The sequence below is a fragment of the Elephas maximus genome, chromosome 11 (genome assembly GCF_024166365.1).
Source record: "Elephas maximus indicus isolate mEleMax1 chromosome 11, mEleMax1 primary haplotype, whole genome shotgun sequence".
Classification (NCBI taxonomy): Eukaryota; Metazoa; Chordata; class Mammalia; order Proboscidea; family Elephantidae; genus Elephas; species Elephas maximus.
In genome coordinates, this window is record NC_064829.1 from 112094201 (window position 1) to 112118662 (window position 24462).

Genomic DNA, 24462 nt, shown 5'->3' on the forward strand with positions numbered 1-24462 from the left:
CTGACTGGGAGACCCAAGATGCTCGTCAGCAGAGGACAGGAACACCAAGCAGAAAAGCCTACTGACTGGGAATGCCTAGGTGCCCGTCAGCAGAGGACAGGAACACCATGCAGGAAGGCCTACTGACTGGGAGACCTTAGATGCCCGTCAGCAGAGGACAGGAACACCATGCAGGAGAGCCTACTGACTGGGAAAGCCTGGGTGCCCGTCAGCGGGGGACAGGAACACCATGCAGGAAGGCCTACTGACTGGGAGACCTTAGGTGCCCGTCAGCAGAGGACAGGAACACCATGCAGGAGAGCCTACTGACTGGGAAAGCCTGGGTGCCCGTCAGCGGGGGACAGGAACACCATGCAGGAGAGCGTACTGGCTGGGAAAGCCCGGGTGTCTGTCAGCAGAGGACAGGAACACCAGGCAGGAGAGCCTACTGACTGGGGATGCCTGGATGCCCGTCAGCAGAGGACAGGAACACCATGCAGGAGAGCCTGCTGGCTGGGAACACCTGGGTGCCCATCAGCAGAGGACAGGAACACCATGCAGGATAGCCTACTGACTGGGAGAGCCTGGGTGCCCGTCAGCAGAGGACAGGAACACCATGCAGGAGAGCCTACTGACTGGGAACGCCTGGGTGCCCTTCAGCAAAGGACAAGAACACCATGCAGACGAGCCTACTGACTGGGAAAGCCCGGGTGCCCGTCAGCAGAGGACAGGAACACCATGCAGGAAAGCCTACTGACTGGGAGAGCCTGGGTGCCCGTCAGCAGAGGACAGGAACACCATGCAGGAAAGCCTACTGACTGGGAGAGCCTGGGTGCCCGTCAGCAGAGAACAGGAACACCATGCAGAAGAGCCTACTGACTGGGAAAGCCCAGGTGCCCATCAGCAGAGGACCGGAACACCATGCAGGAGAGCCTACTGACTGGGAATGCCTGGGTGCCTGGCAGCAGAGGACAGGAACACCATGCAGGAGAGCCTACTGGTCAAGAGCAAGAGCTCTGATGTCAAACTCCAGCTCCACCTCTACCAGCTGGAGGACCCCTCAGCCTCTCAGAAGCTCAGTCTCTTCATCAGTAAAATGGGGAAATAATATAACCTGCCCTATAGAGCTCTCCTGACGGCAAAATGAGTAATAAAAGTGCTGCTTGGCACATAGTATAAGAGCTCAATAAATGTTACCTATTCTTCTCCTTGGAAACCCTGGTGGCGTAGTGGTTAAGTGCTACAGCTGCTAACCAAAAGGCTGGCAGTTGGAATCCAAGAGGCGCTCCTTGGAAACTCTATGGGGCAGTTCCACTCTGCCCTATAGGGTCACTATGAGTCGGAATCGACTTGATGGCACCAGGTTTGGTGTTCTGGTTTTCTTCTCATGCAGCCGTTAACAATAACAAGGTACATATGTAGGTGCTGAATATGGAATGATCTTCAAGTTATATCATTAAGTGAAAAAAAGCAAACTGGTTAATATGTACGGTGTTTTGCCACATGCGTTAAAACAATTAAAAAGCTGGAGAGAGGATATGTGTGTATTTGTGTATCCACAGAATAGCTCACAACACAAAACAAGGAACTGGGAAGGTGGGAGTCTGGAAGGAGACCTCACTTTTCACCTTTTGTATGGTTTTAATTTTACCACAAACATGACCGTTTCAGAAGCAAAAACTACAAATGCTCAAATAACTAGCAACAACCACCACTGGTGGTCCTGATATGCAGCCGAGATTGGCGCCCAGTGGTCATACAAGTGCCTGCTCCGGATGGGATGATGGGGATGGGTGACAAAGCTGCCTAGGATACTGGTCTGCCCCCAAGGAGCTCCCACTCTGGGGGCAGAGCCATACCACAAACAGAACCCGTGCCACTGGTGCCAGAGCAGAGGGGAGCCTCCTGCTTGGGGAGCGCGGGAAAGCGTGTGATGAAATGGCTGAGCTCTGAGCCCGCTGCAGCTGACATGGGTTCTCGGTGCTCACTGTCTGCTAGACTAGGAATTAAAGTGGGGTGATTTCTGGCCTGAGCGACCATCTTCCCCCACAACCATGGTGTTTCTGTGACATGTACATAAAAATGGTAAAATAAAGGTGACTTGCTAAGTGGGTGGGCCTGGGGAGATGAGGGAGGCCAGGCAGCTCAGTGGCTCCCCAGACCCCAACCCTAGCAGCCCATGCTGGTTTCCTTGCCTGTAAAATGGGGATAATAATAGTACCTATTTCATTGGGTTTTTGTGAGGACTAAAAAAACAAACCAACGACTGACATTTACAGAGTGTGTACCAGTGCCAGGCACTGTTCTAAGAGCTACACGTTAACCCAATGAGTTCTCCCAACTACCCTAGAAGGTAGTACAATCATCACCTTGACTGTAAAGATGAGAAAACTGAGGCACAGAGAGGGTAAGTTACATATTCTACAGCTAGTAAGTGATAGAACCGGGATTTCAACCCAGAGAGTCTGACTCCACAGCCACCAAGAGACACTACCTTCAAAGCTAATACACAACTAAGACAGAACTTGGCATGTTGTAAGGGCTCAGTGTGAACTATTATTAAGGGAAGAAGGTGGGAAGGGTTAAGGTGACAAATCTGGACAAATTCTGCATGGAACTCCAGGGTCCTCTTCCAGCTAGCTTTCAAGTTGGAGCTACTCACTCTCTCTCCGGGCCTCCCTCCCCCACCTGTCACTGGGGTCAACCACCCTCCATCCAGCCCTGTGGAGGTCTATGTGAGCCCCAGAATGGCTTCAGCAATGACCCTTGAGATGGTGTTCTGGTCTGCCTCCTGGCTATGACTGGGGCCCTAGGGACAGGTTCTAGAAAAGCCTGGCTCACTGCCTCCCCCACACCCCATGACCACCTCACGGGACAGAGTGCCCCTCATTGATGGCTTAGGGAATGGATATGGAGGACTATTAAAAATAAATCCAAAACTCTTTTGAAGCTGCTTATGCCTTTAGTTCAACCTGCCTTCAGGGGAAAACAGTATAGGCTGACTTGTGAATCTGGAAGAGAGGTCTAAAATTCGCTCCTAGTTCTGACGTCCTGGAACTTGGGAAATGAACTTTTGCTCACCTTCCATCCCTTTTCACAGGTAATGACTTCAGTCTGTTCCCTTCAGCCTCCCAGATAAGCTGCCCCTGCCATTGCCTGGGGCAAAGGAGCCACCCTACATGATAGACCCTCTCTTCTGGGTAATTTCCAGTTTGCATTCTCCTCCCCAGGAGTCCTCCATTCCATGCCCGATGATATCTGGCAACAGGGTCCCAGGAGACCCCTAATATGACCGGGAGGTCAGGGACCACGGTCCTCCTCGGCCCGCCAGCTGTTCCTGTTCCAGGTCTCCCTCCTGCTGTGCTCCCATCTCTGGGGGTGGAGACTCACCAGCACTGTTGGCCTCCGACTCCAGTAGGTGGATGTCATTGCAGTCTGCCAGCGAGTGCTCCAGGCAGAGCTGCAGGAAGCGGGCCTGGGTGCGGGTGACCCGCTTCAGAAGTGACAGTAGGGCCACGGTCTGCTCACACTCATTCCAGCCCTTGAACCAGCCAGCGAGGATGCCCACCTGGTCTCGGAACATCATGGTGCCGGGCCTGGGGCCAGGGTGGGGGGGACGGCGGTGGCGAGGGCCAGCGCCGTCACATGGTCTTGGCTCTGGGCTCCTGTCACCTCTCCCCTGAGGGCCAGGGCTTGAGGATGTTCCCTGGCGTGGTGGCAACAGGAGGTGGGGGGAGGAGGCTTGCTCACATTGAGGGAGGTCCTGGTCCAGCCACGCCTCTTCAAGATCCTGGAAAAGAAAACAGGGGACTCAGGTAGGATGAAGGAGCTAGAGCTAGCCTGGTGAAATGTGGGTTGAGGGGGCAAGGAGGTCTCACGCCTTCCTGTCAGGGAACCTGCCCTGCTCAGGTCCTGGGAGAAAGATGAAGCCAACACCAGATAAACCAACTTCCCCTCCAATCTCTAAATCTAGACAAAAGGCTTCTGATTCAGAGACCCATGCCAGAGACTAAGAAGATGCTACCCTCAATTCTGCCTGTCAGTGGGCCAAGGGAAATGGACTTAGAGCACAGTAAGATGCTAAGATTTTCCAGGAATGGGAAGGAGAGGCTGCACACTATGGAAAAGACTTGCATTAATACATGCCTGCACTCAAGCCCACTAATAAGAAGACATGTGACCCTGAGCACAACCCCTGACCTTGGTGTCTCTGGCCACCTCCTCCAAGAGCTAGACAGAGTGACTGGCTACTTTATATTACCTTAAGGTAAAACACCCACAATGCTAAGACAGGGGTAGGTGGTGGGGTGGTGACCCCTGTGGGGATCCTGGGTAACACAGATACCTACCTGATTGGGAATGGGTGGGCGCCTGTCAGCCCAAAGATCTCCGACAGACTGAGGGGATCCCACCCCCTCCAATCCAGTTCTGCCGCCCTGGAAAAGGCACAGCTCTGCTCTCTAAGATCCTACCTGTCTCTGCTCTGAAGTGGATCTCTCCCAGCCCTCTTGAAGTTCCTGAGGGTGGCTCCAGACCCAAGCCCTAAGAACTGGGAAGTCCCCTTGGCTTCCACAGACGCCAACCTGTCACCCAACTCTTGGGAGCCAAGATGACGCTGACCTGAGGGGAAGGGGACAGATGAAAAGCCAAAAGCTTCCAAGCGAGAAAATGTCCAAATTCCTAAGGCAGGAACCACACCAGGAGTTGTTTCAATTAAGCAAACAACAGGTCTTTTCTTCAACTGACCGGTTTCTGGACACCACTCTGAAAACTTTTTCCAAGTGCCTCAAGCTCCAGGTCTCCACTCACATTTCCCCCGTCTGCCTCTCTTGTGGCCAGTGCCCTTGGCTCCATCCCCAAACCACATTCAGCTCCATCCCCCTCTAGCTGCCAATAGGACTGAGGTTTCCTAAAGCTCACACCCTGGGGCTGAGAGCTCCATACAGAGGCCCGGGTCTTAGAGAGCTACCTCCATCTCCCTGAACTTCCATGCCCCTGCTGAGAGGGTGGGGTGCATCTGACAGTGGCTGTGACCTGCCTCATGGATTCCCTGTGGAACCTCCAACAGAGCAAACTGGCCTGGCTGTCAATCCCTCTGGATACAACAACGCAGGGAAAGTTGTGGGGGGAAATGAAACCTTGCTCCAAGTTAAACAGTCCTCCCAGCATTCTTTTTAAAAGGGAAATTAGATGTTGCTTTTTGGCTTAAAACCTTCCAATGGATTCCCACTGTACTTGGAATAAAATCTATACTAAATCCAAACTTCTTATCATGGTCTACAGAGCCCTGTAGGATTCCTGTGGCCTCTTCAACCTCATCTTTTTGTTCACCAGAATCTTCTTCCCCTAGACCTAGCTATGCCTGGCTCCTACTTGTCACTTAAGTCTCAGCTCAATGTCACTTCCTTGAGAGATCTTTTCTGACCATCTAACCCAAAGGAATCTCTCCCCCAGTCACTCTATTATATTAACCCTATTTTATTTCTCGTATAATTTGGCAACCTCAGATATCAACGTATTTATGTCTGTTGTTTTGTCTCTTCCCATCAAAAAGCAGGATATGTGGTCTGTCGTGGTCACCCAGGACCTACAGCTGTGCATGGCACACAGAAAATGCTCGACATGTATTTGTTGAAGGAAATGACTGGCTAGAGAGGGAGGAGGTAAGCACGGAAGTGACACCTGGGATTTCTACAACCCTAGGGGAAACGATGACACAAGGGATGGCCCAGAGGGTCATAAAGGGATTTGGAAACCTTTTCCTAAGAGAAAAGTTAGAAGACCCTGAAGAAATTTCCCCTGGGGAAGGGAAGACTCAAGGAATGGTGTAACTGACTCCGAATATCTAAAGGGCCAGTCCACAGAAGAGAACTGGATTTGTTCTTTGACTCCACAGGTAAGAACTGGTAGCCGGCTCTAAGTGAGAGGCAACCTGGGATACGGGAAATGCTGAAAGTCAAGAAAAGTCAGTTCTAGTTCTGCCCCAGGCCCTGATTCACTTTGCTCTTTGAACTAGTCTGTTTCCTCTCTCTAGAACATGTGAGATAAGAGTGCTGGACTGGATGAAGTATGACAGACAGATTTTACCTCACAGGCTAACCCAATCGATCCAGGAGTGGTTGCCTGGAGCTCAGTAGTAAGAAGGATCCTCAAGAAATGAAGCAATTTGAATGTCCATCAATGAGGGAATGATTCGTAAACTGGGACACAACCCGCTATGGACATTATATAGTTATTAATACATTTTTGATCCCGAAAGCAGGATTTAAAAAATTTTACACATACAAAGACACACTCTTGCAGATGAATATCTAGGTCCATTTGTGTATACAGAAATGTGTGGAAGGCTACACCCTAGGCTGTTAGCATTGGTTAGTTACCTTGGGGAGAAGGGAGAGTCTGAACATTTTATTTATGTAACTGTTTACAATTTTACTCGTTCCAAGTGTACACATATTATTTTAAAAAAAATTTTTAATTTATTATGCTTTAGGTTAAAGTTAACAGCTCAAGTTAATTTCTCATACAAAACTTTATACATATATTGTTATGTGATCCTAGCTACAATCCCTGTAATGTGACAGCACACTCCCCCTTCCCACTCCCAGTTTCCTGTGTCCATTCAACTAGCTCCTATCCCCTTCTGCCTTCTTATCCCCCCTTCGGACAGGAGCTGCCCATTCGGTCTCGAGTATCTACTTGAACTAAGAGGCACCCTCTTCACAAATATTATTTTATGTTTTATAATCCAGTCTAATTTCTATCTGAAGAGTTTCCTTCGGGAATGGTTTTAGTTCTGGGTTAACAGAGAGTTCGGGGGCTATGTCTTCTGGGGTTCCAGTCAGACCATTAAGTCTGGTCCTTTTACATGAATTTGAGTTCTATTCCACACTTTTCTCCTGCTCCATCAGGGACTCTGTGTTGAGTTCCCTGTCAGGGCGGTCACTGGTGGTAGGCAGGTACCACATAGTTCTCTTGGTCTCGGGCTGATGGAGTTTCTGGGTTATGTGGCCCTTTTGTCTTTTGGGCTTATATTTTCCTTGTGTCTTTGGTGTTCTTCATTCTCCTTTGCTCCAGGTGGGTTGGGACCAAATGATTCATCTTAGATGGCTGCTTGCAAGCTTTTAAGTATTTTTGTAATTTTTAAAGAGGAATTTAATTCAAAAAAAAATTTTAAGGCTACATTCTCCCTTCTAGCTCAGTGAGAAAGGGTACTGTGACTGATTATCAGTGTTTGCCCTGGATGCAGCATGGGTAAGCAGCAGCTTGTGTCGGGAAAAGATCAGCTCTCTTCCCAGCTCCAGCACTCCGTGGCTTTTGGTCCCAAGTAGGCACAGCTGCTTCAACATAAGGGAGAATTTAAAAATCATTTATCTGTCCAAGAATGGAACTGGCTGTCACGTGAGGAGGTAAGAAGCTCCCTGACTGCTGGAAGTGGTCAAGGGGAGGCTGGGAGTGGAAGGGATTCTTTTGCTGGGTGGCAACTCATAAGACAGAAAGGCATGTTACTATTTCAGAAGGAACATTTGTGACAGGAGGTTTGAGATGCCAACGGCATTTACAGCAAAAAGATGACCAAATTCAAAAACAGACCAAAGTTGTGCACACTCCTTCCCATAAACTCCTGTACTGGCTTGTTTCTTGTCCTACTGCACTGTGCTATTTCAATAAACTGCTGACTAAACATTAATCTGGCTTCTTCCCCCAACCCAATTCTAGAAGGAAAGCCTTGGGACAGAGCAGGGGCTCAAACCTAAATGCTTACAGAGCCAGGCTTTGAATGAAGCAGGCCGTGGGGACTCTGCATTGGAAAGCCCACACCCAGTCTAAGGGAGAAGTCACTATTCGGCTCCAATTAACTGTTGCCATGTGGGAGTGTGGGCCCAGTACTGTCAGGTCTTAGAGATTTTATAAGAGGAGCTGAAAATCGGGCTTTTTGAGTAAATTTTTAAACGTTGGAAATGAGCACAAAATAGCAACAATAAACTACTCTGCTGAACAAACACAGATGCACACAACTGGGAAAAGACTAGAAATCTGCTAACTATCCCTCCCTCTGCCCATTCTGGTTTAAACCTTCAAGCCACCTGACTGCTCAGGGAACATGATTGCTGGAGAAGATCTAAGTGGCTGAGGATGGCTCTGACAGTCCTCAGTAAACACTGGGGACATGCAGTGTTAAAAAAGCGACCTTGAAGGAAGGCTTCCTCTGTCTTCTGGACAGAAGAAGCATGTTTAAAGAAGTTTGGTCAGGGTGGTGACTAAGAGGAATGTACGGCCTTATTTCACTGAAGGGCCAGTGGCCTCCTGCTATTGCCTATCCCCGCGCTTGACAACAGTGAGAGAGCAAGAGCCGGCTTGGAAAGATTGGCACTGCACTGACTATTCCAAGGCATCACACTGTGGAAGCATTTCACTGTGGTAGATTGTGGTGGATTCCCTCTTCTGGTACTAGCACCCTGAGTTCCCTTTGGAAAATTAACTTTCTTTCCTGGCTCCTGGACGGACATGCGGTAAGGCCTGGGCAAGGAAGGCCCTCTCTGGAACTTCTGCTGGAACTACTGGAGGAAAATAAGTTCTCTATTAGGATTGCTCAGTTTAAACAATGTAAGCCCCATGTGATTGGCTGCCATCTCTGTTAGCCCATAGTGAGAGCCTGCCTAAGAATGAAGCCAATGCAGATGACAGCAGACTGAAGAGATGAGGGGAGAAAAAGGGAGACCTGTTCACATCGTTTCATCCAGTTATGGATCAAACCTGGATCCAGTTATGCCTGAAGCCTCCCCTGACCCCTGAGACTTGTCAGTTATATAGACCAATAAATTCTCTCTTTGGCTTAAACCAGTTTAAGATGGATTTCTATTACTTAATATTGAAAGAGCCTTGACTGCTCTCATACAAAACAGAATTCACCAGTGTTCTGGTCTCTTTGTTCTCATATGACCAAAAATGACTCCCTGCCTCAGAGGAAAGATATATGAGTAGAACTCCTACGGCAAAAGCTTCTCAAATAGTCCAGCAATATTGCTGCCATATTTGATGGGAACCAGGTAACTTTCTTGGGAAGCATCTACCAACCCTGGAGGGTAGAAAATGGAGGCAACAAAATGAATAATAGGGTCCAGGGAAAACGGCCCTCCAGGCTCCTTCCCTAGCCCCAGTAAGACCAAAACAAACAAACAAAAAAAACCCATTCCTGTCGAGTCGATTCCGACTCATAGCCATCCTATAGGACAGAGTAGAACTACCGCATTGGATTTCCAAGGCTATAATCTTTATGGAAGCAGACTGCCACATCTTTCTTCCATGGAGCAGCTGGTGGGTTTGAATCGCTGACCTTTCAGTTAGGAGCTGAGCACTTAGCTAATGCACCACCAGGGCTCCTTAAAAACCCACCGGCATCAAGTCAATTCTGACTTATAGCGACCCTATAGGACAAATGGTGAGAAGGACCCCCAAACCCATCCGTGCCTCTGGAGATGAGATGGCCTCATGTTAAGGCGGAGTCACATCAGATCTGACTTAAATCCTGGCTCTCCTGCTGCTACTTATTTGCTGTGCTGACCTTTGGCAAGTAACTTCTGTATAATAGAGTGAAACAATGTATACAAGAACACCTAGGATGATACTTCGCATGTGTCTTTATGCATCATGTATTAAGTACTATGTGCCACACCCCTGTGCAAACAGCTTTCCACAGGTGAGCTCTAAAGTGATGAGCCTCTAAAAATTCTGTGTGTGTGTGTGTATGTGTGTACACATACACACACACACAGAGGAGTCCCTGGGTAGCATGAACAATTAAGCACTTGACTACTAACCAAAAGGCTGGCGGTTCGAACCCACCCAGAAGTGCCTTGGAAGAAAGGCCTGGCGATCTGCTTCTTGCAAACCCTTTAAAACCCTATAGAGTGCAGTTCTACTCTCCATACATGGCACTGCCATGAACTGGGATCCACTCCATCAGTGGTATGGTATGATATGTGCTAGGCCCCTAGACTAACAGCTTTTCATGGATGAGCTCATTTGCTTCTAAAAACTCTCTCTAGATAGTGTGTATGTGTACGTATGTATACAGTCACACGGACATACATACACACGCGTACTCTCACTTTACAAATGGAGACACTGAGGCACAGAGAAGCTAAGTCGCTTGCCCAAGATTGCTGAGATTTTCAAGGTTGGGCAGTCTGGCTTCAGAGCTCTTGTTTGCTCTTACCTATGACACTACCAAACCAAACCTGTTGCTGTTAAGTTGATTCTGTCTAATGGCAACCCTGTGTGTTACACAGAAGAACTGCTCCAAAGGGTTTTTTTGGCTTTAATCTTAACAGAAGCAGATCGCCAGGCCTTTCTCCTGCAGTGTCATTGGACGGGTTCAAACCATCAACCTTTAGGTTAGCAGTTAAGTGCAAATTGTTGCCAACAGCCTCCTGTTACTTTCCTTCTACCGCCTAAGAATTTGGGCCTAAGGGTATGCTCTTTATATAGACATCTGAATAAATAATAGGGTCCCATTAGCCTCCCTCCATCACTCGTCTGCCAGTTTGTCGTACCATGGTGGCTTATGAGTTGTTATGATTATGGAAGCTATGTTGCCGATATTTCAAATACCAGCAGGGTTATCCATGGTGGACAAGTTTCAGTGGCGCTTCAGACTAAGACAGACAGATTAGGAAGAAAGGGCTGGTGCTCTACTTCTGCAAATCAGCCAGTGAAAACCTTATGGATCACAACAGAACACTGTCTGGCTCGCTTGCTTTGGACACATCATCAGGAGGGATTAATTGCTGGAGAAGGACGTCATGTCTGGCGAAGCAGAGAGCCACTGAGGGTGCAGGAGACCCTCGGTGAGATGCAGCAGCACAAATGCCACACGGATGGGCTCAAACAACCGATGGGCTGGCGACTGTGAGGACGACACAGTGTACCAGTTAGCAACTCATTCCGCTGTATATAAGGTTACCGTGAATCGGCGTGGACTCGAGGGCAGCTAACAACAACCAGCATTCCTGTCCAATCCCAGCCCATCTATAGTACCATCTAGGCCTTTAAGGAGTTTATACTTGATATACAAGGTAACAGGCTAGTTACCTAAAGCTAACACATTATCCTGACCTGAGAAAAACACAAATGTCAGCAGCCAAGGGAGTCCAACTTCTCTTGTAAGAACCATTACTTTCAGAAACTCCTGAAATATGTACACAAAATATACATACAACTGCTTTAGCAAAGAATAAGCCTTCTGTATGAAGGGTCCTAGGGATGGGAAGGAGACAAACAAGCAGGGCCTCCTGGAAGATAAGCACAGCCTGCCGAGCTCTGGGAAATCCGGGAGTGGAAAGGAAGCTGGTCTTCCTCCTTCCACCGCAAGTTTCTCCGTTTTCCTTTTCCTCCTCTAACCCCTGTATATGATGACTTCTCTCCTCTGAAGGTCTATCTTTGGCTCCCTTCCCCTTCTCTATACTTGTATTCTCTCACTTGGGAACGAAATCAACTCCTGTAGATTCAACTATCACCTCTCTGGGGACAACTCAGAATTTTTTGTGTCATCTTTGACTTCTTCCTTTTCCCTAAAATCTGGTCACTAGGTCTTGATAATTCTTCTTTCTTAATGCCAGCTAAACAGCCCCTCTTTTTTTTTTTTTTTATTTCCTGAAACCCAAACCCAGACTGCACGGGTTGGAAATATAATCCTATCACTTGCTGCCTGTGTAATCCGGGGCAAGAGATTTAATCCTGCTCTGCCTGTTTTCTCATCTGTAGAATGCATTTAGTTAATAGTACCTAATCTCTGTAAGGAAACCCTGGTGGCGTAATGGTTAAGAGCTCAGGCTGCTAACCAAAAGGTTGGCGGTTTGAATCCACCAGCCGCTCCTTGGAAACCCTGTGGGGCAGTTGTACCCTGTCCTACAGGAGTTGTGAGGAATAAATGACTTAACTATTATCATCATCCTGGATTCCTCTCTTTTATCCCACCATCAAGTCCCGTTTTCTCTACCCCTAAGATATATTAGCTTCTCTCCACTTTTACTCCCACCACAATTCAAATCACCATCCTTTCTCATCTGGACAGATACGCAGCCTTCGAACTCACCTTCCTGCTTCTCTCTTGCCCCCACTGTCCTCACAGAAGCCCAAGTGAACTTTCCAAAATACATATCAGATCATGCGGCTGTTCTGCCTTAAAAAACCCTCTCTGGTGATGGTCGCACAGCATGATGAACACAATGTCACATGTAACAAATGCTGAAATGGAAATGTTTCATTACATGCATATTCATTAAAAGAAAGAAAAAAAAAAAACCCATTGCTGTCAAGCCTGTTCCAACTCATAGTGACCCTACAGGACAGAGTAGAACCGTCCTGTAGAGTTTCCAAGGAGTGCCTAGTGGTTCTGAACTGCTGACCTTTTGGTTATCAGTCATAGCGCGTAACCACTATGCCACCAGGGTTTCCATATATTTACCACAATTAAGAAAATAAAAATAAAAAACCAAAAGCCCTATTACAGGTTCCTTTCTCTTAAATTAGAATTTAAATCCCTTACCATGAGCCACAAGGCCCCCTATGATCTAGTCTGCCAACCTCTCCAACATCCTGCTCGCACTCCCTCACTGACCATGCCCCAGTCACACTGGCCTCCTGCTGTCCCCTGACCATACCTCAGGGCCTCTGCACTTGCTGGTCCCTCTTCTCTGGATGTGCCCCCCCGGACCATCACATGCCTGACTCCTTCTCAATCACATCTGGGCTCCAAAGTGCCCCAGTCTTCCTCATTTCCCCAGGACTCTTTGATCTGATACCATCGAGACGTATTTTCCAAAGGCTGCAGCTCTCCCCAAAATGCCCAGACTGAAAAATCCACGAGGGAATCCGGCCTGTGGCCGTGTTATTCACTGCTACAGTGCCAGCTCCTAGCACTGCACCTGGCACCTAGCAGACCCTCGATAAGTACCTGTGGTAAGTTTTCCCACCTTGAAGCAGAGTCCTTTCTCCCTATGTAATGATGCTTAGAGTGCCCCGCTCTCAGATCTCCCCACAACTGGTGCCTTCTCATCTGTCAGGTTATCAGGCTCATGTGTCACCAAGAGGCCATTCCTGACCACCCTACCCAGAGGGGCCACCCCTCCCACTCTCTTGTCATAACATTGTTTTATTTCCTTCATAGCACTTATCACTATCTGATTTATTTACTTATTTGTATATTCTCTGCCATCAGAACATAAAAGCTCCGTGAGTTTCGGCACTTGCCTGTTTTATTCACTACTGTGTCTCCGATACCTAGAATAGTATCTGGCACCTAGTAAGCACTCCATAAATTGTTTAATGAATGCGTGCGGGCTGGAGACATCCGAGACTTGCATATTCTATACAATGTTCTGTGACACGCCCTCAGCTAGACTCTATTCAACAAGTTTACAGGAAAACAAACAGAACTCCACTCACAACAAACTACTTAACCTCTTCCAAAGTTCTTAGCCCTGGGAACCCAAAGCTGAGGTGTGAGGATTGAGCGCCAGCACTCCTGGATTCCACTGTCCTGCTGCCATCACCAAACCAGGCAGGTAACCTCATTCCTGTCTTTCCTAGTGAGGCCCCAGAGGAAAGTCTGGTTGGGTCAGACTAGTCATAAACTCATCCTGGATCCAAACAGTCAAAAAGAGAAAAATAATTGGGGCTGACTGGGGACAACGAGGGGGATTACTACCAATGCTCAGGAAGGTCTGGAGATGGAATCACAGTCCTACCTGACTCAGCGAGCAAGAGACTGAATTCCAGGGTCTGGAACCCAGAACATGTCTCTAAGGATCTTCCCTCATCATCTCACACTTATTCAGGGAAAAAACGGTTTCAAAACAATCTCTATTGCTGGGGCTCTCAGGAAAGAGCTCTCTTTCCACTGAGGATGCTGAGGGAGTAGGATTTAAGCTGACCAGTGGAGAAATGGGGAAGAGTTCTGAGAATATTGTTTGAACTCCTGGATGCAGCTAGGCCTGATGCCATCCTAGTTGTGGACTTTTTCAGTAACATGAACCAATTAATTCCCTTTTGATTAAATCAGTTTGAGCTGAGATTTTGTCACTTATGTCTTTAGAGTCCTGACTGATACAGGCTCAAATTTTTTTTTTTTTTATAATATTGACCCCTTATGTGCATTGTTTTAAGTACTTTATATACAGTAACTTATTTAATTCTTACAATAATTCTATGCAGTAGGATATCATTATCACCTTTGTTTTTTAGCTGGGGAAACGAAGAACCGGAGGAAGTTCAATAATGTGTCGTAGGTCACAAAACTGGTAAATGATGGATGTGTGATACAGATCCTGACGGTCCGGCCCCAGAGTCCGCATAATTAGCCACTACACTATGATGTACCCAACCTTATCTGAATAGAAAATCCAACTCTCTGACCCGAGGCAGTATCATCTTGGGACAAACAGGATGCAGAGACCTTCTATTTATGCCATCTCCCCTCAGTTTCATCATACGTAAAATGAGGATAATCACCATTTACCTACCTCAGAAGGCTTCTATGAATATTATGTAATGCGTGTAAAGCACTTAAACAGTGCTTGGCACCCAGCAAGCATTCAGTGAATAGTAGCCACTATTGATGTTATTACTCTGTAGCTCTTTAAAGCGCAGCTGACAAACACAATGTGGATGGGGGAGATGTGTCTTCTTTCCTATCTGCACACTAGGTGAGGAGAGACACCATGGGTGAGAGATAAGGACGCTTTCCTGTTTCTGACCCATTGCTTTTGCTCCTTCTGCCTGGAAGCCTCCTCCTCATTGTCCCAACTCCTGTGGACTACTACCCAGCCCAAGTAGCACCTTTTCCATGGAGTCTCCCCAACCCGAGGGCTCCCTTCTCATTGCTGAATTCCCACAGCATATAATCTGTATCTCATGCTCTGCCCTGTGTACCTGCCCAGCCCCTTTACTGTACTGTGTGTTCCCTGAAGGCAGGGCCTTGTGTTTAACCTGCAGTCGTCTCCTTTTTTCTCCTTTCAGCTCTAGAGTGAACCAATCCCTTGGAGAAGGTTGAGAGCCCTGTGGAGGCCCCAGACTTACAGAGCTTCAGGGGGGCTGAGAAGCCAACGAGAATGGGGTGAGGCAGGTTGCCAGGAACCGGACTTTGGGGAGCTCAGAATCAGGAGAAAGCACAAAGAAAAGTCCCATAGTTAGGAGCAGGTGAGGCAGAAAGCCTCTTCTAGGAGGAGAGGCAGAGGGGCTGGAGAGAGAAGAGAGGAACTAAGAGGAGAGGAGAGGGCAGAAAGGTGTGCTGAACCTGAATGGCGAGTGAGAGCTGAGGAACTTGGAGATATCTGGCCAAATGCAGAAGGAAGACCTGCCCATTCTCCAATGATTCCCAATAACTTACAGAGGGCAGATCCTGCTTGGGGTTTTCACAGAGAAACAAGACACAGCCCTGTACTTTCAGAGCTCTTCAGTCCAGTGAGGGTGAACAGGCAAGGACATAAAAATTACAAGCGGCAGGCGAGTGGTCCTCTAAGAGAAGTACAATGGAGGGCTCTGGGCAGCAAGGCACGCCGTAAGAAAAGACTCCAAGGGGGAGGGAGTCTACGTAGAGAGGGGCAAAAGAGGTGTGATGGACATGTATGCTGAAGGAGATAGCAACTTGAAAAAGCACCAAAGGCTAAGGTGGAGGTGAGACCAGAAAGAGAAAGTGCTGAGGAAGATCTACAAGGGAGCCATTCAAAGGTAAAATGTGAAGTAATTGCTCAGAGGGTGGGGCAACCATGTGGAGAAGCCAGGATCCTTTCAGGGAGGATAATGAGTGTTTCAGGAGGATAGGTACCTTTGCACAGAAGACTAGAAAAATAGAGGTGGGCAGTAGGGCATAGAAGGCATACCCTGAGGTATCCTTCAGGAGCTTTCTGCGGGGAAAGGAAAATCTTCCTAGAAAGCAAAGGTTCTCAAATTTGCATCAGATTCACCAGGAGGGCTTGATTTTCAGATTCAATAAGTCTGGATGTGGTCCAAGAATTTATATTTCTAACAAGCTTGCTGGGGATGCTGATACTGCTGGTCTAAGGATCCCACTTTGAGAACCACTGCAACAGGGGTGGAGCCCTGATGGTGCAGTGGTTATGAGCTAAGGCTGCTAACCAAGAGGTCGGCAGTTTGAATCCACCAGCCGCTCCTTGGGAACCCTATAGGGCAGCTCTACTCTGTCCTATAGGGTTGCTATGAGTCAGAATCGACTCAAGGGCAATGGGTTTGGGTTTTTTTGTTTTGTTTTGTTTTTGGCTACGGGGGAGGGATTCTTTAGTGAGGAAGCCCTCAAAGGGAAAAAGGAGAGAGGTTCTGAAAGGAAAATGGGGGGGTGGGCTTCTCTAAGAAGGGCATTAAGGGTCTCCCAGTCTCTGAAGGGAGGAGGGACCTATGAGAATGGGGCCTAAGAAAAACAATGTGAGAAGAAGGTCTTTGAGGGCTGGGAAATTTTAAATGGAAGGGGGAGGTCTGTCAGAGAATCTTTAAAAGCCATGAAGGCTCTTAGGGGGAGTCTGGAGAATGTTGGGGGGCCTCTGAGGGGATAATGCAGTAAGGCTCTCTGAAGGAGGTTCAGAAGGTATCTGAGAAAGGTATCTGAGGTGATTTCAGAGGAAAGAGAATGTGGGAGATGGGGGTGTAAAAGGGGTAAATCTGATGGGGTCCTAAGAAAGGTTTCTTAGAGATGTCAGAGGGGGAATCTGAGGGAGAGTTCTGAAGAAGTCTCATGAAGCACTGAGGGTAGATTGCTGATGCAGGGCCATTCTGGAGAAAAGGGTACCTGGGGGAGGTGTGGTCTTCTGAGAAAGGTCTTAGATGTACTGAAGTGGAATGACAACAGGAACTTTTAGGAAAACTCTGCAGAGAAACCTTGGAATAAAGTCTCCAATAGGATATACAAGGAAGGTGAGTCTTCTGAGGGGGACCTAGGAGTGTCAGCCCAAACCCAATGCCATCAAGTCAGAGTGGAAGGCTTTTCAGAAGGAATTCTGGGAGTTTCTAAGTGCAGAAACTCAGAGAATTGTTTTGAGAGGAGATGGAGGGGCTCCTAAAGAGGGTTCTAGAAGATTTGGAAGACCTAGGAGGGAGAGTTCAAGGGGGGAAATCTTTAGGTCTCTTAGTAAGGCAGGGGGGTTTCTGAGTGGGATTCTGGGGGTGTTAGGAGGGTCTCTGGGAGAGATTTCAAAGGCATATTGAGGAGGCTGTAGGAAGGTGCTGGGAGAGATTTCAGATGGTCTGTGGTCTCTGAGAAGCTGGAAGGAGGGTCCTGAAACACTGCATCTCAGGAGATCTGAGGTTTTGAGCAGTGTCTCCAGGAAGCTCATCTAAAAGTAGATCTAAAAGGGAAAGTTTTGAGGGTTCATCTAAGGGAACAGTTCTACAGAACAACAGAGAAGAACTACAGGAAAATTTTTGGGATACCTGAAGAAGCAATTTTTGGAACATGTGGTAGGGTCACTGGATCACTGGGATAAGTGAAAAGAATTTTGGAAGAGGCTTTTAGAATATGGGAGAAGAGTTTTCTGGAGATTTCAGGGAGTCTCTGGAGGAAATTTTTGGGGTAAAGGAGGTCTTGGGGCAGGCTGTTGGTGTATGTGAGTGTGATCTCTAGGGCATTTCAGGATAGTGAGATTTGGGGGACGTGAAGAGGTCTTTGGGAAAGATTACTGGGATCTGTGAAAGGGTCCAAAGGGATGACTTCTGGGATATATCAAGGGAGAGTGGGCATGGGAGATGCCTACAAATGGTGGTGGAGAGGTGGGGTCCTCCAGGTGAGTTTTGGGGACTAGGGGCATTTCAGAGAATCTCTGAGGAGAGTTTTGGGGGATATGTGAAGGAGATCTTCAGGGCAGATTTTCAGAGTATGCCAAGGATGCTCTGAAGGACTTTCTTTGGAGGGGGGGACTCTGAGATTTAGTGGATATAAGAGGAAAACCTCCAAGATTTCTGGAAAGGGGTAGATGGGAGGAAAATTCTTGGGAAACATGGAGGGGAAGTGTGAGGAGATTTCAGAAGGTCTCTGAGGGAGATAGTTGAGATATGCGAAGCAGGTCTCTGGGGGATATTTGGAATGCATGGGGTCACTGGAAATGACTTGAGGGCAATGGGTTTTGTTTGGTTTAGTTTATGCAGGGTTTGGAGCCCTGGTGGTGCAGTAGTTAAGAGCTACAGCGCTAACCAAAAGGGCAGCAGTTCGAATCCACCAGCTCCTCCTTGGATAACCCTATGAGGCTGTTCTACTCTGTCCTATAGGGTGGCTATGAGTCGGAATCGACTTGACGGCAACAGGTTTTAAAAAAAAAAAAAATTGGGGGGGGTCTGGAGGGAATTTCAGGGAGTCTGTGAGAATTTTTAGAATTTGTGAGATTTCTGGGATATATTGTTTGAATACGTGAAGAGTGACCTCTGGGAATATTTTTGGATACTGGAGTGGATAGGAACCTTAGGGGGTGGTCTTTGAAGAAAATTGCTGCGCCGTATGAAGAAGGTCTCTGGAGAAGCCTGTTGAAATATAAGGGGTGGTCTCTCGAGAAGACTTTTTGGACCTCATGAGGGGTATCTGGAGGGTTTTCAGGGGGTCTCTGAGGTAAATTTTGGGAATGTGTGGAAATGCCCTCAAAAGAGGTGTGTGAGGTAGGTCTGTGGGGGTCATGAGAAAGAGCCCCCTCGCCGGGCCCCTGGGCGATTCGGAGGGTCTGAGGGGGATCTGGGAGCCAAGCTGCTGACGGGCTTGTGAGTGAGATTCAGGGGACGGGTGCGGGGATTCTCTCGAGGTGCCCCGGACCCCCGAGGCCCGCGCTCGCGCCTGCCGCCGCCCGCGACTCGGGGTCCCTGAGGGGGCGGGGCCGCCCGCGCGGCCTCGGTCGCCCTGAAGTGATCCCCGCGCGTCCCGACCCGCCACCTCCCCGTGTCCGCCCGGCCCTGCCCGAAACTCACCGCCTCGGTCTCCGCCGCCGCCGCCGCCGCCACTCGGGCCTCCTCAGGCCACCGCCACCGCCACCGCCGTCGCCCCCTCTCTGGCCCGCGAGCTCTCCTCCCTCCTCCCGCACCGACCACCGCCGCCGCCACCGCTGCCGTCGCGCTGCGTCACCGCGCCGTGCGTCACCACCCCTGGCCCCGCCCCGACAGGGGCGCCGCGCACCCGCATTAGTTGATACCGAGATGACGAACGGCGCACCAGCCAATCAGCAACGAGGGCAGTCCGAAGGGCGGAGGTAGAGGAGAGAAAGGCGGGGTCTTGGAAAAGATTGGAGCGGCGGGGGTTGAAAGATGCCCGAGAGGCCCGCCCCCTTCTCAGTGGGATTGGTCCGGCGAGGGGATGATGGACAGTCCTCCAGGCTGAGGGGAATCGGAGCAGGCAGGCGGGGAAGGGGAGGGGCGCGCGCAGTGTTACCAAGGGCAACGGGCCTGGCGGGTCCCGGCATTGGGCCTCCTGCCCTGCAGGGGGCACTCTCGTGCCTGTCTACCTCGGCGGCCACGAAATAAGTCACAATTCCTTATTCTGGCGTTCAGGGCCTCCTCACCGTGGCCTCTCTTGAATGCCCCGCCTAAGGCTTTTACCCACCTGTGCCCCTGACCATACAGATTCAGGGTTTGGATTCAGGATTCTGGAGTCTCAGCTTTCTCACCACACCACTCTTTGAGCCTGCTGCTCAAATATTAATGGAAATATTAATAGCTCTTTCTCCCTTAGGATCGAAGGAGCTAAAGTGCATATGAAGTGTTTAGCACAAAGGAGACCATCAGTAAGTGGCAGCTGTTGCTATTGCTATCGTGGTAATCCATTCATTTAACAAAATTTCTTGGACCGGGGGAACTAATCAGACCTGGGACCCTGGCTCAGAAGGCTCTTAGGTGAGGAAATGTGGCTTGTTAAAGGAACTGAAAGAAATTTGGACAGGTTGGAGTGTAGAGCTCAAGGCGGGAAGTGTTGGGAAATGAACAGAAACTAGACGCTTAACCACCTGAGGGAGTTTGGATTTGTCCTGAGGGCACTAGGGAGCCATGGAAGGGTTCAAACGGGGCAGAGTCATGGTGAGTTGGGGGTTTTTGAAAGAGGCCTCTGATGGGGATGAGACTAGGGGTGGGAGTCTAGAGAAGGAACTAGGGCAAGGACCCAGGTGGGAGATAGGGATTACATCAGGGTGGGACTGTGGGGAGGGAAGCAGGGATGGGTGGGAGGGATGCCCAAGGCGCCAAGAGAGCAGACCCTAGGCTGGCTGGCCATGGACAGGGGGAGAAGCAGATGTCCAGGAAGAGGCCTTCTGGGTGGGAGATTAGGGAGGAAGTGACGTGGCCTCCCTGAGAAGCAGTTTGGGGACACACTGAGCCCATTGTGGGACATGCAATGGCAGGGTCCAGAATCCCCTGGGTCTGGAGCTTAAGAAAGAAATTGGAGCTGGTGACCAAGATTTGAGGATCATCAAAGATGGTAATTAAAGCGGTGGGAATTAGTGAGGTAGCCCAGGGAGAATATGAGGGGTGAGTGGAGACAAGGACCTGACAGATAAGTTGGGACACTTCGGTTTGGGGCAGAGGAATTGATACTCTCAATAGAGATTGAGAAGAAACAGCCAGAAAGAGAGAGAGATAGAGGAGGAAAAGCAGGAGAGTGTGGTATCACAGACACTGTGAGGAAAGGCCTTTTCAAGCCAGGGGTGGGGGAGACATCACAAACCCCACTGTCTTAGTCATCTTGTGCTGCCATAACAGAGATACCACAAGTGGATGGCTTTAACAGAGAGAATTTTATTCTCTTACAGTCTAGTATGTTGGAAGCCCAAATTCAGGGCTTCAGCTCCAGGGGAAGGCTTTCTCCCTCTGTCGGGTCTGGACGAAGGTCCTTGTCATCAATCTTCCCCTGGTCAAGGAGCTTCTCAGGCTCAGGGACCCCGTGTCCAAAGGATGCGCTGTGCTCCTGGTGAGAGATAAAAGGTGGTACAGGCCACACCCCAGGGAAACTCCCTTCACCTTGGATCAGGGAGGTGACCTGAGTAAAGGGGGTGTTATAATCCCACCCTAATACTCAACATAAAATTACAGTCACAAAATGGAGGACAACCACAGAATACTGGGAATCATGGCCTAACCAAGTTGACGTATATTTTTGGGGGGACACAATTCAATCCAAGACACCCACCCAATATACATTGAAAGCAACAACTTTCACACTGTGTAGAATGATTATGCTCAATAGCTGCTGATTCAGTTATTCATTCAATAATATTTCCTGAGTACGTAATATGCAATAGGCACTGCCAGCAATGAACAAGGCAAACAAAGATGCCCGTCTTCATCAAGCTTGCATACTAGTTGGGAGACACAAACAGTAAGTAAATATGTGTGATGTGATCTGGTGATAAGTACTCTAGAAAAATAAAGCAAGGTAAGGGGATGGAGCTATGGGGTCAGAACTATTTTAGATGGGCAAAGACCTCTTTGATCAGGTGAGATTTAAGCAGAAATCTTAAGAAACAAAGGAGTAAACCATGAGGATATTAGGAAAAGACGGTTCCAGAGAGAGGGAACAGCAAGTGCAAAGGCCCTGTGGTAGGCTTACTTACAGAATGACTAAGGAGCCGGCATGGCTGAAGTAGGGTGTGCGAGGAGAAAAGAAATGGAAGACAAGACCTAAGAGGTAATGGGGAAGGTGGCAACAGATAATTTACAGTTTAAAGCCTGTTATAAGGCCTTTAGCTTTTACCTGACTGACACAGAAACTACTGGAGAGTTTTGAGCAGAGGAGGGCCGTGATTTGACTTTGATTTTATTAGAATCCCTCTGGCGGACACGTGAAGAACAGATAGTGGAGGGCAGGGCGGGAGCAGGGGAACCATGAGGAATTTACTATGATATTTCAGACAGGAGACGAAGGTACACAGGACCAGGGTAGGGACTGTGGAGGAACAAAAGTGGGCAGGTTCTGGTTATATTCTCAAGTTCATAGTTGACAAGTTCTGATGTGTGTTATGAGAGGGAAGAGAAGGGGCCAGGGGTGACTCTAAGACATCCAGGTGGAGATGTCAAGTTGGCCATTGGGTATAAGAGTCTAGAGTTCAGAGACAGGTCCAGGCTAGAGAAATACTTTGGGCGTCCTTGTTGAAAGCCAAGAGACCAGATGAAATGAGGAAGAAAGTTAGATGGAAAAAAGTAAGAGAGCAAGGCCTGAGCTCTGGGACACTCCAAGGCTAAAAAGAGGAACCAGCAAGAGAGACAGAGAAGGAACAACCAAAGGAGGAGGAGGCAGATGTGGTGTCCTGAAAGCCTAGTGAAGACAGTGGTGCAAGGAGCAGAGAGTAGGTGATTGTGTCAGGTGGGGCTGAGATGGCAAGTAAGACCAGGACTGAGCATGGACCTTTAGACCCAGCACCCTGAAGGTCACTCGTGGCATGTCAGTGGAGCAGGGAGGGAGTGGGAATTGGACTGGGGAGGGTTTAAGAGAAAATTGGGAGGAGGAATTGGAGGTGGCCAGTGCAGACAAGTATTTGGAGAAGTTTGGCTGAAAAGGGAAGGAAATGAATGGGGTGGTAGCTGGACGAGAGACGGGGCTTTTCATTTCTAAAATGGGAGAAATAATACTGTGTGTAGGCTGAGGGGAAAGATCCAGTAGAGACGGGGAAGTGGATGGAGCAGGAGAGCGTGAAAAGCTGCAGCGGTGCCTGTGGGTAGGGGTGAGGGGGAGTCCAGAGCAGGAACGGAGGGCGGGGCACGAAGGCATGTCCATTACCCTGGAGGGAAGTCAGCAACGCGGGTGGGTGATGTGGAGCTAAAAAAGACCCTGTGAAAACGCCCTTTTGTTTGCTTATGGTTTCTCAGTGAAATACGTATGGTCTGCTTATGTTATTTCCCCTTTTTATGGCAGCTAGGACGTTATATTGATTTCTTGGAACTGGTGTGTATAAGTAGGTTACATTATCTGGGAATTTGATTCCAGGATGCAGAAAGGGACCAAAATATCCTTAGTAAAAAAGAAGGTACTGGCCTGACAGGCTTATCCCCACTCTTGTCAGTGGTGTCACTAATTGGTGTCACCCAGTGGGGCGACTCATGGTGTCATCCCCCACCCCCCGCCCCGGACATCCTTAGCACCAGGCCCTACAGAATCCTTAGTAATGTTTTTTTGTATTGATGTTACTCACCAATCATAATTCCCATATATCACTCCTTCTTCTTTAATTACTACTTTGTTTGCAAAAAAGTTATTGATATAGGTTGACAGATACTAATTACCGCAATATCGTAGCTAAGGCACCAGATAATTTGACGAGATGGGTGGCTATGAAAACATGAGCAACAAGGAAAGCAACAGCATGTGCAGAGAAAACCACAATGATTCGAAGCATCGTTGTAATTGGGTAATGATGACGGCTCTGACCGAGCACGTTAGAAGGTTCAGGAAGTAAATCAGCATAGAGCTGTAGCTTTGTAGGCATATTGACACGTGTAAACCGGGCTTACAAAAATGTCTCTATTGTTGTAACTACAGGGATATTTTATACACAGCCATTTTGGTGTCACCCCCTCCGACAGTGTCACCCAGCGCAGTCCACACCCCCCTAGCGATGCCACTGACTGTTGTAGGGCCTTGTTTTAGATATTTGGTGCCGCTAAAACGGAAATACCACATGTGGATGGCTTCAAAAAACAGAAGTTTATTCTCTCATAATCTAGGAAGCTAGATGTCCAAATTTAGGGTGTCAGCTCTAGGGGAAAGCTTTCTCTCTGGAGAAAGGTCTTTGTCATTAATCTTCCCTTGGTCTGGGAGTTCCTCAGTGCAGGGACCCTGGGTCCAAAGGACATGCTCTTCTCCCAGTGCTTCTTTCTTGGTGGTATGGGGTCCCCCTGTCTCTCTGCTCTCTTTTATATCTCAAAAGGGATTGATTTAAGATACAACCTTATCTTGTAGATTGAGTCCTGCCTCGTTAACATAACTGCCGCTAATCCCATCTCATCAACATCATAGAGACAGAATTTACAACACAAAGGAAAATCACATCAGATGACAAAATGGTGGACCATCACACAATACTGGGAATCGTCGCCTAGCCAAATTGATACACATATTTTTTGAGGCACAATTCAATCCATTGCGGGCCTATGAGGTTGAATAACTGCAGGAAAAATAATCACTACTATCCAGGTGGTGTGGAGTCTCCTGTCTGGTCTCCACTTCCCCATCAACGTAACGAGTGGCAGCCTGACTAGCAGAAATCCCTAAGCCTTTTTCAGCTCTAACTGTTCCTGTTGAGTTGCTTTGAACTCGTGGCGACCCCATGTTTTACAGAGTAGAATTGCTCCATAGGGTTTTCTTGGCTGTAATCCTATGGAAGCAGATTGCCAGGCCTTTTGTGGTGCTGGTTAAAGTAGAGGATCAGCAAAAAAAGAGGAAGACCCTCAATGAGATGGACTGACACAGTGGCTGCAACAATGGGCTCAAGCATAACAACAATTGTGAGGATG

The 24462-nt window shown here is 48.5% G+C and overlaps 1 protein-coding gene across 2 annotated transcripts in view; it reads right to left on the reverse strand.

Annotated features, from left to right (window-relative positions):
- The window catches only part of SAMD4B (sterile alpha motif domain containing 4B), a 40045-nt gene extending 20966 nt beyond the window's left edge, over nucleotides 1-19079 (reverse strand). Inside the window, exons 1-2 of one of the 2 annotated variants that reach the window (XM_049900562.1) lie at nucleotides 18940-19079; nucleotides 3370-3769 (exon numbers count right to left, since the gene is read on the reverse strand). In XM_049900562.1, the coding sequence (XP_049756519.1) occupies nucleotides 3370-3565 (196 nt within the window). In that variant the 5' untranslated portion in view covers nucleotides 3566-3769; nucleotides 18940-19079. Of the gene's footprint in view, nucleotides 1-3369; nucleotides 3770-4328; nucleotides 6412-18939 lie in introns of those variants that run through there. The other variant, XM_049900563.1, reaches the window with a different exon arrangement.
- Nucleotides 19080-24462: the final 5383 nt, after the last annotated feature.